The sequence below is a fragment of the Ichthyophthirius multifiliis genome (assembly GCF_000220395.1).
Source record: "Ichthyophthirius multifiliis unplaced genomic scaffold scaff_1120509249407, whole genome shotgun sequence".
NCBI lineage: Eukaryota > Ciliophora > Oligohymenophorea > Hymenostomatida > Ichthyophthirius > Ichthyophthirius multifiliis.
The window spans coordinates 6,371-19,084 of record NW_004087742.1 but is presented as its reverse complement, the minus strand read 5'-3'; the positions used below and the strand labels follow the sequence as shown (position 1 = coordinate 19,084).

Sequence of the window (12,714 nt, the reverse complement as noted above, 5' to 3'; positions counted from 1 at the left end):
TTAAAATAAAATATATTTTTTGAATATTGAAAATAAGTAAAAATTGTTCAAATGTTAATAAAATAATTAAGTAAAATATTAATTATATATTATAATAAAATAAAATAAATTTTTTTATTTATTTAGTTTAATAATAATTAGTTAAATATAAATTATTTATCTTAATATATATATATATAAACATAATAATAATAAATAATAATTTTTTTATATAAAGTTTAGTAGATATTAATATTTTATAATAGATAAATATTAATCAAATAAAAAATAAGATTATATTTAAAATATAATATATATATATATATATATATAATCTAATTATATTAATATTATTAATAATTCCAATTTATAAATATAAATTAAAAGTATTATTTTTATTTTCAATTTTAATAATGTTTATCTATTTAGCTTAAATACAGTTCTAATTTTTTTTCTATTACTTAATTATATTAATATAAATTCATTTATTAATATATTTATGTATAATCATATTCTTCTTATTTCAAAAATAGTTATAAAACATCACAAAGATGTTTAAATATTTGAAATTAAACCATATCATTATTTATTAATTTTACTTATTATTTTTTACAAGTATTCATTTATTACTATAAATTCATAATATAATCGGTGCTTTAGTTATATAACAAGAGTTCAAATCCTTTTTATAATTCTTCATTTTAAAATTCATATAATATTTCTTAGCTAAATAAATAATTTTATTCTACAAAACAATCTTTGACTTATTAATAGTAGTATTATACAAATTCTAAGTCTTAATTTACTTAACTTTTTAAATTTTAAAAATATTATTATTATATTAATTGTTCAAAGTTTTAGAAATTAAATATATTCAAATTATTTTAGAATTAAATTTATATTTATTTTATTTATATATAAAGTTTTTTTAAGATTAAAAATATGAACAAATTTAATTATATGTCGGTCTAAGGTAATTTAAAAGATTAATCAACAATATTAATAAGTTTATAGTATTCCTTTTTTCAAATATTAAAAAATAAGATATATGAATAAAAAATTACATTTCTCTAATCAATATAAATATTTATATACTCTTCAAATTATAAAGTTAATTATTATTATTTAATAATACTTTAACAAACTTAATTAAATTAATCATTGCTAATTTATTTAAAATTAATTTAAAAATTATTAATATCTTAAGTTGTATCTATTTAAAAATCAATTAAATTATTATTATTATTATTATTATTATTATTATTATTATTATTATTATTGATATTAGATTTTTATATTTAAGTTATTTCATTAATATAGCTTTTCATGTTATTCTGCATGTCAATATTTTATTATAAATCACTCAAATATAATTTTTTTATATTAGTAAATACGGAATGCTTATATATATCTTCCCATTTAATTCTACATTTTGGATCTGGATCCATCATTTTTATTAATAAATCCTTCATTTATTCTGAAATATGAATATTTTTTTTATATAATTTTAATGGTAATTTATTTATATTTTAATGTAATTCCTAACAATTATTTCCTTAATAAGGATATTCTTAAAAAAGAACAAAATAAAATACGACTCCTAAACTATAATAATATAAATAAAATTATATTAAAAATATAATACCTATAAACATCAACTTCAAAACTATAATCACATGATTAAGATTATAATAGTTCAGGTGCCATAGTAATATAAGTTCCACACTTTGTTCTAGTCAAATTATTTTTATCTTCTAATATTTTCGAAAGCCCGAAGTCTGCGATTTTCCATATTTTTTCTTTAACAAAAATATTTCCAGGTTTTAAACTTTTTTATTTGATATATTTTAATCATTAAAAAAAAAAAAATACTCTCTATGTATTAAATTAAGTAAATGTATGCTTTTAAAGCCGTTTAATAATTATTTAAAATGTGAAATCGCGTTATCTTCATTTATTGGTCCATATTTATTTATATAATCTTCTAAATCTCCATTTTCACAATACTCCATTATTAAATAACAAGTATTTTTGTCTTCAAAATAATCAATAAATTTAACCACGTTTTCATTAAATATATTTTTTAAGGCTCTAATTTCATCTTAATAATATTATCTTAGTTTTTTATCTTTAAATAAACGTTATTTATCTGTTTATTTGATTGCAATATATTAATTTTTTTTAATATCTAAAGCCGAATATACTGTTCCAAAAGAACCTCTACCTATTTCTTATTTAATCAAATATTATTCGTTTAATAATATTTATTCTATGTTTTATTGTTTGTTTTTTTCTTCAATATGCAGTTGTTATTTTTACTCTTCATTATTAGTATTTGAATTTGAAGTGCAATATATAAAAGAATATTATTAGTCTAATAAATTATCGAGATTTTATTTATTTTCCATTTTCGTTATTTTTTATTTATTTTTTTATAGATTTATATATATAAATATTTATAAATATTATTTTTGATTCATATATTTATTTTGAGTATTTTTTTTTTGTTTAGAAAAGTAAAAACTTTTATTATATATTAATAAATATAAATAAATATATATATAAATATATATATATATTATAATGAATATTTTTATTTTAAATATAAACAATCTTTATTGTATATTATTTTTAGAAGTATATTTTTTATTACTATAAATAAAAATTTTATAAATACTATATAAACAGGAATAAAATAACTCTTATATTTTTTTTCAATAAATAAATATTTATTAAGAATATCTAATTTTATTCATAATATATTTATAAATATTTATAAATTAAAATGAAATTTAGAATAAACATAAATAAATGGGTAAGTAAATATAATAAAAATATAATCTAAATTGTATATCAATATATTTTTTAAATTTCTTACTATAGTCTTAATAATATTATTAGAAATTTATTAATAAATAAAATATACTTATGGTATTTTAATAAAAATTATAAATAAATTATATTTTTTATTATAATAAAAAATTAAACATAGAAAAAAATTATATGTATATTTATATAAATCCACAAATTTTAATTAATATATTGGGTAAAAAAAGAAAAACTAATAATAAGATAAATATTTAATTATTAATAGTTTTTATTAGAAACATAAAAATATAAATATAATTAATAACAAAATATAAAAAATACAATTGAAAATAATAATATTTAAAATAATTTATATATAAAAAAATATATTTTTCTATTTCTTATTTATTTAATTCCCTTTTATCAAATAAAATAAAATAAAAAAATATATTTTCCCAACAAAATATTAAAAACCTTATAAAAAAAAAAAACAATGAATTAAATAAATGTAAATGAAGAATTTGCTTTAAACCATTTAAAAATATTTATTAAATCTTATTAAACTCTTGATATAAAAAACATAAAAATATAAAGAATGACCGGAATAACAAATATGACATTCCGTTTTTCTCATTTCCAGCCAGAAATAGAGCCCAAAGATGTAATATTTAGAGTTTTCGGTAAAACATGTGAAGGAACTTTTATTGATAGAAATGATGAAACCTAAGTTTATATAGAAGTTTCCAAGCAAGGTCTTGGACCAGAACTTTACGGTTATGACGAATAAGTGAGAGCAGAGAAATTTTTATATTCCACAGTACTAAATTCAAGTGATATGAATACAAAATTATATAGAAGAAAAGTAGGTGAATTGCTCTCAAGATTTCATTAAATAAAAATAGAAAATATTCATACTCAACCTTTATTTGATTAAGTATATAAAAACCATAATATTATGTAAGCAGTACTTTAAAAAATAAACAAAAAACATCTTTTTACAGAAGAAGAAAATTAAATTATTGAAAAAATAAAAGAAGTATGGTTTTCTGAAGATGAAAAAAACTATATGATTTAATAATTAGAAAAACATAAAAATAGTATCGTTTTTTCTCATAATGATTTATTGGCTAATAATATACTTATTTTAGATTCTGATTAATCCATTTAATTTATTGATTTTGAATATTGTCATTATAATCTAAGAACTTATGATATAAGTAATTATTTTAATGAATCAAGATATAATTACAATAATCCTAATCCTCCATTTTACTTTGTAGATAATTCAGAAATTAAATAATAGGATTTCGAAGATTTAATTCGAACTTATGTATTGTGTTAATATTTAAAATAAAAAGGAATTTAATATGATATTAATAAATTGGTTGATGATGAATATTATAATTAATTGATATAATAAGTTGATAATTAAAAATTATAAAAAGAAGTTAAATAAATGGTTGAAGTTGAAATTCCTTTAACTAATTGTTTAGCGCATTTTTATTGGGGTATTTGGTCTTTGTATATGAGTAAAGATCCTAATATTGATTTCGATTATATTGATTTTGCAAATGAAAGATTTCAAAAATATATTGAATCTAGAAAAAATATATGATTTAGAATTTATTTGTATATTCTTGTTATTTTATTATTTTGTTTTTTCTTATTATTTTTTAATATTTAAATTATTGTATTTATGCAGGTAGGTAGGTAATATTACGAATATTTAAAATACCAAAATTAAATGAATACTCTCAAATATTATAAAAAATCATTAATAAAAAAGGATAATTATTATATAAAATATTTAATTATATATATATATATATATATATATAATATAGAAATTTATAAATAAAAAAAAATTAATATTATTATTTAGTATAAAATAAATATATATAATATATTATAATATATTTCTTAATAATTTTTATAACAATTTATAAATATATAAATTTTTTATATAATTGATTAAATATTAATTATTTTATATAATTTTATAGTCTTATATATTATTTATTTTTATGAGTTTATTACACAATTATTTTTGCATTTTTATTATATAGTTTATTTTTAAATACTCATTTTAAAAAAATTAATTTAAATATAGGCTATATTATATATATTTTATTTTATTAATTTAACTATAGATTTATTTTTTAGTTTTAATTTATATAAATACTATAATTATATTACAGATTAATTAAAATAAATTAATTATAATAAAAAATTATAAAATAATATTAATATTTAAAATTTAATTTTAATAATAAAATATAAGCTAAAGTTTTTGTTACAAAACATTTTATTTTTTATAAAAAAACATTCTATATATAAAAAAAGTTGAACTATATAGAATTAGCAACTAAAGAAGAAATATTATATGTCATTTTATAAAATATATAACCTAAATATGTAATTTTTAGAATTCTAAGTAATAATTTTAAAATATTAGAAATTTTACTTTATAGTTTCTGCCCAGAAATATATAGTTTTGATTAATTTGGTGAAAGCAGAATAATTTTCACATTCATAATTATTATTTACTTAGCTTTTTGCACCTATAAAATATTTTAAAAGAAAAGTAACAGAGGCAATTTCTTGGTTTAATTAAATAAAAATTAATAATATTTATACTGAGTAAAAATAATAATTTAAATTTTGAAAAATTAAAGATTAGTAAAAATATGTTTAATTTATAATTATTAATATTAATATATAATAAAGTTTATATGTTAAACTATATATTAATATTATTGTAATTATTTATGATAAAATCTATTTATAACTTAACTTTATAATTATAAATTATTGATATATTATATTAAACAAATTTTAAATAGATTTAAAGTAATTTTATTTTTTAGTTATTAAGATAATATGAAATATAAATTTAATAAATTTTAATATAAAATTGATATAATTAAAGTTTATATAAAATTTTTTGATATTAACAATAATTAATATATATATATATATATATATATATATATATATATATATTTTTAGATATATCTTTATTTTATTAAAATTTTCTAATATTAATAAAATCTTTTTAATTTTAATATAAATTAAAATAACATTTTATTAAGAAATAATTAAATAATTTTTTATTTTAAAATAAAAAAAATGAGATTAAAATTGCATTTATTAAACTATCAAATATCAGAAAAATAAAATTTTATTTTATAGATACCATAATACATAACTTTTTTTTCTGATCTGAATTAATATTTATAATAATATTTTAATATTGAAAATAATTTTAAATTTTATTTAAATAATTTCTTAATTTGTAATAAAGAACCAATTATTCCATTTGTTAATAATGAATATACAATCGAGTTATTTATTTATTTTTTTAAAAAAAAGCCTAATTATTTATAAAATAAAAAAAGTGTAAAAATTTTAGAAGAAAATTTGAAATAATAAAATAATGTTTTTAATAAGGAATTAATTTAAAAATTAGATCCGAAAATAAATAATGATAATGTTATATTTTAAAATTTCATTGATGATTTGAAAATTATAAAATAAAAAATGCAAAAATAAGAGATATAAGAATAATCCATTTTAGAAAAAAAATAAGAACATTTATAAAAATAATAAATTATTTAAAATACACCAAAAAATTTTAAAAACTTTTAATAAAATAACATTTAACCAAATAAAAAAAATGATCAAGAAATTATAACTAATTAAAAATAATATAAACCAACAACAGATATTAATTTTAATGATAAAAAAGAATTAAAAAATAATCTGAAATAATAATAAAAATTAAGTTAATAAAATGAAAACTAGATTATTAAAGGTCCAATAGCAGAATATAAACTAAATTTCAAAACAAAAGTATACATTAATATAAATTAATTTAACAAAATAAACTTATTTATAAAAATATACATTTTATAGACAGCTGAAGAAATATATAATGAAAAATAACCTTTATGGAAAGAAATTTCAGGTTATCCATTAGAAAAGAAATCCAAAAATAATACAAATAAAGAAACAGATAGTTTTAAAAAGATTTAATAAATAGATAAAATAAAATAATTAAATTCACTTAACGAAAAAAACATCCTTTAATAAATATAAAAAATATAAATTTAAAGCCTTTTTATGAATTAATTAAATAAATGAATTAAAAATATAAATTAAACAAAAAAAATATTTTAAATAAAATTTATTTTTCATTTGTATTATTATTATTATTTTAGTTTTTTTTTTTAGAAAAAATAAAATAAAAAATTATATAAGAAGATATTTTAAATAAACTTTTTTTTTTTTCATTATTTTAATGTCAAATATAAAAGCTATTTTTATTCAATACATAATTTTTAATATTTTTATTTGAAAAGTCTATAATAAATATCAAAATAATTTTTAAATTATTCTGAAGTTAATTTTATTTAAATTTATGGTTAAGTAGGAGCATTTTACATATAAGATGCTATTTATAATATATATGTTCCAAAAGGTAAATGATCTTTTACTGTAAATTATTTAAAATTTCTTTTTTTTTAATATTTTAGTTCAAAATCTTCTTATTTAATTATTTTTTTTAATTCTTCTGCATTTGTTCTCAACATTAATCTTATTTTTTTTTTTGAAAAATAAATATATATATGTTTATTATAAAATAAACTTTGTTCTTTCTAAATTAATTTAAGCCTTATTCTATATACAAAATTATTATAATTAGTTTTTATATTCTTTCCATTAAATTTTAAACTTTTTTTCTAATTTATTTAAATAACTTTCTTTTATTTTTATTTTTTTTTTTAAATTAAAATTCTTTTAATCGATTTTTTATTACTTAAAACTTCATACTTTAAATGTAATTCAATATTTTCTATCTATTATTATATTTATTCATCTATAATTTGATTATTTTCATAATTTATTATATATTAACTTTACAAAGTAATATATTCTTCTAAATTTAGTAAAATTTATAAAAAATTTAATTTTAATATAGTTTATATAATATTAACTATGTAAAGTAAAAGGTAAAATAGTGCCTTAAAGTTAAATCATAGTTTATTATTATTATTCAAATTAGAATTATTTAATTTTTTTCTATATAATTTAATTTTCAATTCCTGTATTTATATTATTCTTCTTGATTTTTTTTTTTTTTTAAACAAAAAAAAATAACTAAATATTTTACTTTAAAACCTATTTTTATTTTATAAGGAATAAAAGAAGGTATCAATGATAATTTTATTATTTTTTCTAAATTTTTATTTTTAAGGCATTCTTTTAATTATTTTTATTTATAAACATGTAGACTTTCATTTTAAAAGTAATTATGATTCTATTTATTTATATTGAATAAAATACTATATTTAAAATAAAAAATATACATAGTATCTAAGAAAAGAATTTTCTACATTTTTTGCTTATATTAATAAAAAAGAATCCCATTAAATAGCAATTTAATTTATTTATATCATTTATAATTTCATAAAATAATTAAAGAATTTCTACAAACTATTTTTTTGTTTAAAAAAATAAATAAATAAAAGATAAATATACTTTATAATAATATGTCTTATTCTAATTAAACGAGACATAATTTTAGTTTTAATTTATTAATTAATTAAATAGGCAACTATTTTCTTAGCCGCTAGTCTTTTGACAAATTTTTAAACATATAATTTCAACTAATAAAATTAATAAGAAGGTAAATTATTAAGTTTCTTGTTTAATTAATATTTTCTATAATAATTTTATATACATCTTGATTTTAAATTAAAAATGAAATTTTTTTTTTTAATTTCTAGCACAATCTAGTTTTAATTTTTAAAAAACGAAAAAAATTAATCTAAACTAAAAAGAATTATAATTTATTTTTATTTATTTTAAAATTCTTATTTCATATATAACACTTTCTTTTATTATTCTTAATAATAAATATTTTTTTTCTCTATTTTCTCAATATTAAAACTTCTTTTTTCCAAAAAATTCTTTTCGCGTATTTTTAAAGAATTTTACATTTTATTATTTCTCTAAAAATTTTAAAAATACATTTTTTACTATTAAAATTTTTTATAGTTTTCTGTAGTATTCATAGCATTAAATAAAGAAAAATACCTATAATTTTATCCTATAAAAGATTTTTATTATAAATCATTTTCAAAGTTTTTTTAAGTTAAATTAATAAGTTTTTTAGCAGATTCTTAAGCTTCTTTACATTCCTGTATTAATTCTTTTGCCGGCTTTAAATTATTTTCAAAAAGAGAGACTTTTTTTTTAACCTATAAAGGTGTTTTTTGGAAATACTTCTTTTCATTTTTTATATATTCGCTTGTATTTCTTTTTTTATTGAATTTTTACACTTATTTTTTCTCCTCTTAGGGGTTCGAAAGTAAATATAAAAAATGTTTACTTTCCATACTTCGTCTTACCATTTCTATATATTCAAATTTTTTTACTTCATTTAGATTTTCAACTGTATTTCCTTTCTGTTTAATATAATAAGAGTTTTTTATATATTTTTATTTTTAAATATTTTTAAGATGTTCATCAAAAACTTCTTCGTTTTTATTTAGTTTGGTTTATTCTGGGAATATAGGCATATATAAAGGATCTGTTTTTTCTCTTTCCAATATTTTTTCACAGCATTCGTCATAAATTATTTAAGGTTATTCATTATCATCTATTTGGATGAATTTAATTTAATTTTTTTCATTATAAAAGTTAAATAATCGTTTAATATCTTTAAAATTTTATGTTTTTTCTAAATTTAATTTTTCTTTATCTTATTTTTTTATTTATTAAATATTATTTTTTAATTCTTCTGCCTTTTTTTTTATTTATTTAAAATAAAATAATAATATTTGTTAATTTTTACATCTTTTGAAGTACTTAATATTTTTATTTTAGAACGAATATTTTTTATATTTTATTTCTTAAATTTTTCTATCAAATCAATTTTCAAATCTTTACTTTTTTAGTCCATTAAAGCTACTGTAAATCTATCTCCACAAGCTACATCTATACAAGCTTTGTTTGATAACTTTTATACTAATTAAGGTTCAAATAAATCTTCTTAGTTTAAATGACCTAAACACATTTCAGAATTATCTCCCCATGTATATAAATAACCAAATTAATCAATCGCAGCATTATGTGCATCACCACAAACTACCTTTTAATATTAAATTTCATATAAAATAAAAATTTTATTTTTTTTAAAAAATACTTTTACAAACTTTACAAATTTATGTGGACTTTTTTAAGCATTAAGTTTTCGAGGAATTATTGCTTTATTTTTAATATAAAAATATATTTTTTTTGTTATAATTACAATTTATTAAAGTGTTTGATTTTTATAAATCTAAATTAGATGAATATTCACCTTTACCCCAACAATATATATCACCCTTTATAAAAGAAAAATGTAAATAAAAAAATAAAATAAATATTTTTAAAAGTATATTTTTTTTATATTTTTAAAGTTATGAACAATTATAATAAAAAATGCTTTAATAAAATTTATTAAAGTGAAATAATATATATAAATATATAAATATATATATATATATATATTTATATATATTTATATATATATATTTTTATTATTATATACTTCATTAGAAATTGCACATGAATATTTTTTCCCACAACTTGCACTTACTATATTTTTATCATTTAATGCCTCAATTTATTTAGGCTAATACTCAATTTAATTAAAATTATAACCATTTTAAATTGTATGTCCTAACTATCCATTTAATCCTTGTCCCCAAGAATAAATTTTCCCCTAAGAATCCCAAGCTAAACTATGGAATTCATTAGTTGAAATTCCTATAATTTTTATTTTCTTTTTTTTTATTATTATAATAATAATTAGTATAACTTCTATTTTTACTGAATTTAATAAAAATTTACATTAAAAAAAGTTATTTTTTGAGGTATATAATAATATTATTAATCTTATACTTATCCAATGCCTAATTAACCATATTCATTCTTTCCAAATGAATACAATTTATCATTTATATAAATTAGAGAATTATTGTGTCCTGCTAATATTAAAATTTATTCTTTTTATTATTATTCATTTATAGTTGTTGATTAATTAATTTAATTTGTAATCTATGGAAAATTATATTGACTTTTTCTTGTTTATTAATATAAATTTATAGACTTTTTAGAATTATTGGCTTTCGCATTTTCTTATTTAAATTTATCTAAATCTATTAGTTTTGGTTTTAAAACAATCTTTTCAGTATTTTCTAACATTTTTCCATATTCATTTTCGCCCCAAGTATATATTTTATTACTTTCCGTTATTGCAAAACAATGATTTTTACTAATTGAAAAATCTATAACTTTTTCTTTTAATATATCTTTCAATTTATAAGCCGTTTTGGTATTATTTATTATACAATCTGTACCTAGTTATCCTTTAGAACCACAACCATAAGACCATAAAATTCCTCTATCTAATTTAAATGAAATTATTAATTTTTTAATAATTTTAAAACAAGTTACCATCTAATATATATATTGTTTATAATCCTGAATATACTTTAATATATTTTCTTAAGGATTTTTTATTTTATTTTTAAACTAAAGATTAAGATAAAGATTATTATTAATAAAAAATATTTCCTTTATAATTTGTTAATTAGATTTTATAGAATTCTTTTATTTTTATGAAAGTTAAAATTTTATTTTTTTAATGTATAAAAAATAATGAATTTTTTAATCTATTTTTTTTTATATATTTTAAAACTATAAATTTTCTTCTTGTATGTATATACTTTCTAATGGTTTAAATTGCTAGTTTCCAAAATAAAGTACTTTTATTAAATAAAAATAATATTATATTTAAAATAAAAAATATAGTTAATTTTTTAATTAAAATGAAAAACAATACCTTCTTAGCTCATATTTCAAATATATATATATATAAATAAATATATATAATGCTTTTATTTATTTTATTAACTTCTTTTCTTTTATTTTATTTAAATAAAATAAAAAAGTGTATTAATAAAAATTAATCTTATATATTAAATTTTTAAAAAATATAATTTATAAATAAATAAAACATAATATATATATATATATATATATATATATATATATTTAATTTATTAATAAAAAAAAAACATTATCTTCTTTTTATAAACATTAACATATATCTTTAATTTACGATTATTAAATTTAATATTTTTTGACCTATTAAATTTTCTAAAAACAAATAAGATTTTTATTCCTCAAATAAATTTTTAAAATGCCAATTTATGTATTATTAATAATAAATGATTATAATTTATCTTAATATTGTATTGCTTTATATAAAATAACTTTTCCAACATGATTTTCAGGATATGTAATCATATAAGCATATATATATATATGATTAATAAGCATTATGTTTTACATATTTTTTACTTCATAATTTTAAACTTATTTTTTTGAAAATTAAATAATTACTTTTTTCTTTTTTTTTTTTTTCTTAAACTACTAACCTCTATCTATTTTTTGCAAATTTCAAAATCTGTCAAACAATAAATACATAATCCTAAAGTTAAATCCTTATATAAATTATTAGCAAAAGTATTAATTATATATATATGTTTCCCTACTCCCAAATTTTACAGCTTCATATAGATATTATTGCTATCTCCATTTTTACACACGAGGCAATTAATATTATATTTTTTCGCTATTTTCCCATTTATTTTATTAATATAAAATATTTTCGTAAGTTTTGCAATATTACATTATTTATAATTTTTAATATTTGTATTTTATAAAAAATCCTATAAAAATATTAATTTATGAAGGCATGTAATAAAGTTACTTTGGTAATGTTTACATCAATAAAATATTTATCCCGCAAAGGCATCAAGCTCATACTTAAGTCAAAAGAAAAACCTAATAATCTTCACAGGGAGTAGTGCA

At 14.7% G+C, this 12,714-nt stretch overlaps 3 protein-coding genes across 3 annotated transcripts, besides 16 other annotated features; 1 reads left to right on the top strand and 2 right to left on the bottom strand. All coding sequences in view use genetic code 6, as the record gives it.

Annotated features, from left to right (window-relative positions):
- Positions 1-1,004: 1,004 nt before the first annotated feature.
- Positions 1,005-2,387, bottom strand: IMG5_001690 (protein kinase domain protein; the record flags this gene model as incomplete). The annotated part of the gene is made up of 3 exons (XM_004040048.1): positions 1,005-1,584; positions 1,625-1,807; positions 1,852-2,387. The coding sequence occupies 3 exons, from the start codon at positions 2,385-2,387 to the stop codon at positions 1,005-1,007; spliced, it is 1,299 nt and encodes a 432-aa protein (XP_004040096.1).
- Positions 1,212-1,259: a microsatellite.
- Positions 1,476-1,519: a microsatellite.
- Positions 2,388-2,510: 123 nt separating the features above from the next.
- Positions 2,511-2,550: a microsatellite.
- Positions 2,519-2,555: a microsatellite.
- Positions 2,523-2,558: a microsatellite.
- An 824-nt stretch (positions 2,559-3,382) lies between these two features.
- On the top strand, positions 3,383-4,402 carry IMG5_001680 (hypothetical protein; the record flags this gene model as incomplete). Its single annotated transcript, XM_004040047.1, has 2 exons — positions 3,383-3,617; positions 4,233-4,402. The coding sequence occupies 2 exons, from the start codon at positions 3,383-3,385 to the stop codon at positions 4,400-4,402; spliced, it is 405 nt and encodes a 134-aa protein (XP_004040095.1).
- Positions 4,403-4,599: 197 nt separating this feature from the next.
- Positions 4,600-4,630: a microsatellite.
- An 84-nt stretch (positions 4,631-4,714) lies between these two features.
- Positions 4,715-4,785: a microsatellite.
- Positions 4,786-4,971: 186 nt separating this feature from the next.
- Positions 4,972-5,023: a microsatellite.
- Positions 5,024-5,750: 727 nt separating this feature from the next.
- Positions 5,751-5,790: a microsatellite.
- Positions 5,791-5,806: 16 nt separating this feature from the next.
- Positions 5,807-5,860: a microsatellite.
- Positions 5,840-5,912: a microsatellite.
- Positions 5,913-9,277: 3,365 nt separating this feature from the next.
- Positions 9,278-9,309: a microsatellite.
- Positions 9,310-10,306: 997 nt separating this feature from the next.
- Positions 10,307-10,368: a microsatellite.
- Positions 10,325-10,383: a microsatellite.
- Positions 10,384-11,689: 1,306 nt separating this feature from the next.
- IMG5_001670 (hypothetical protein) lies at positions 11,690-12,192 on the bottom strand (the record flags this gene model as incomplete). The annotated part of the gene is made up of 3 exons (XM_004040046.1): positions 11,690-11,732; positions 11,753-11,948; positions 12,006-12,192. 3 exons carry the CDS (start codon positions 12,190-12,192, stop codon positions 11,690-11,692), a joined length of 426 nt encoding a protein of 141 aa, XP_004040094.1.
- Positions 11,699-11,729: a microsatellite.
- Positions 11,859-11,892: a microsatellite.
- Positions 12,193-12,714: the final 522 nt, after the last annotated feature.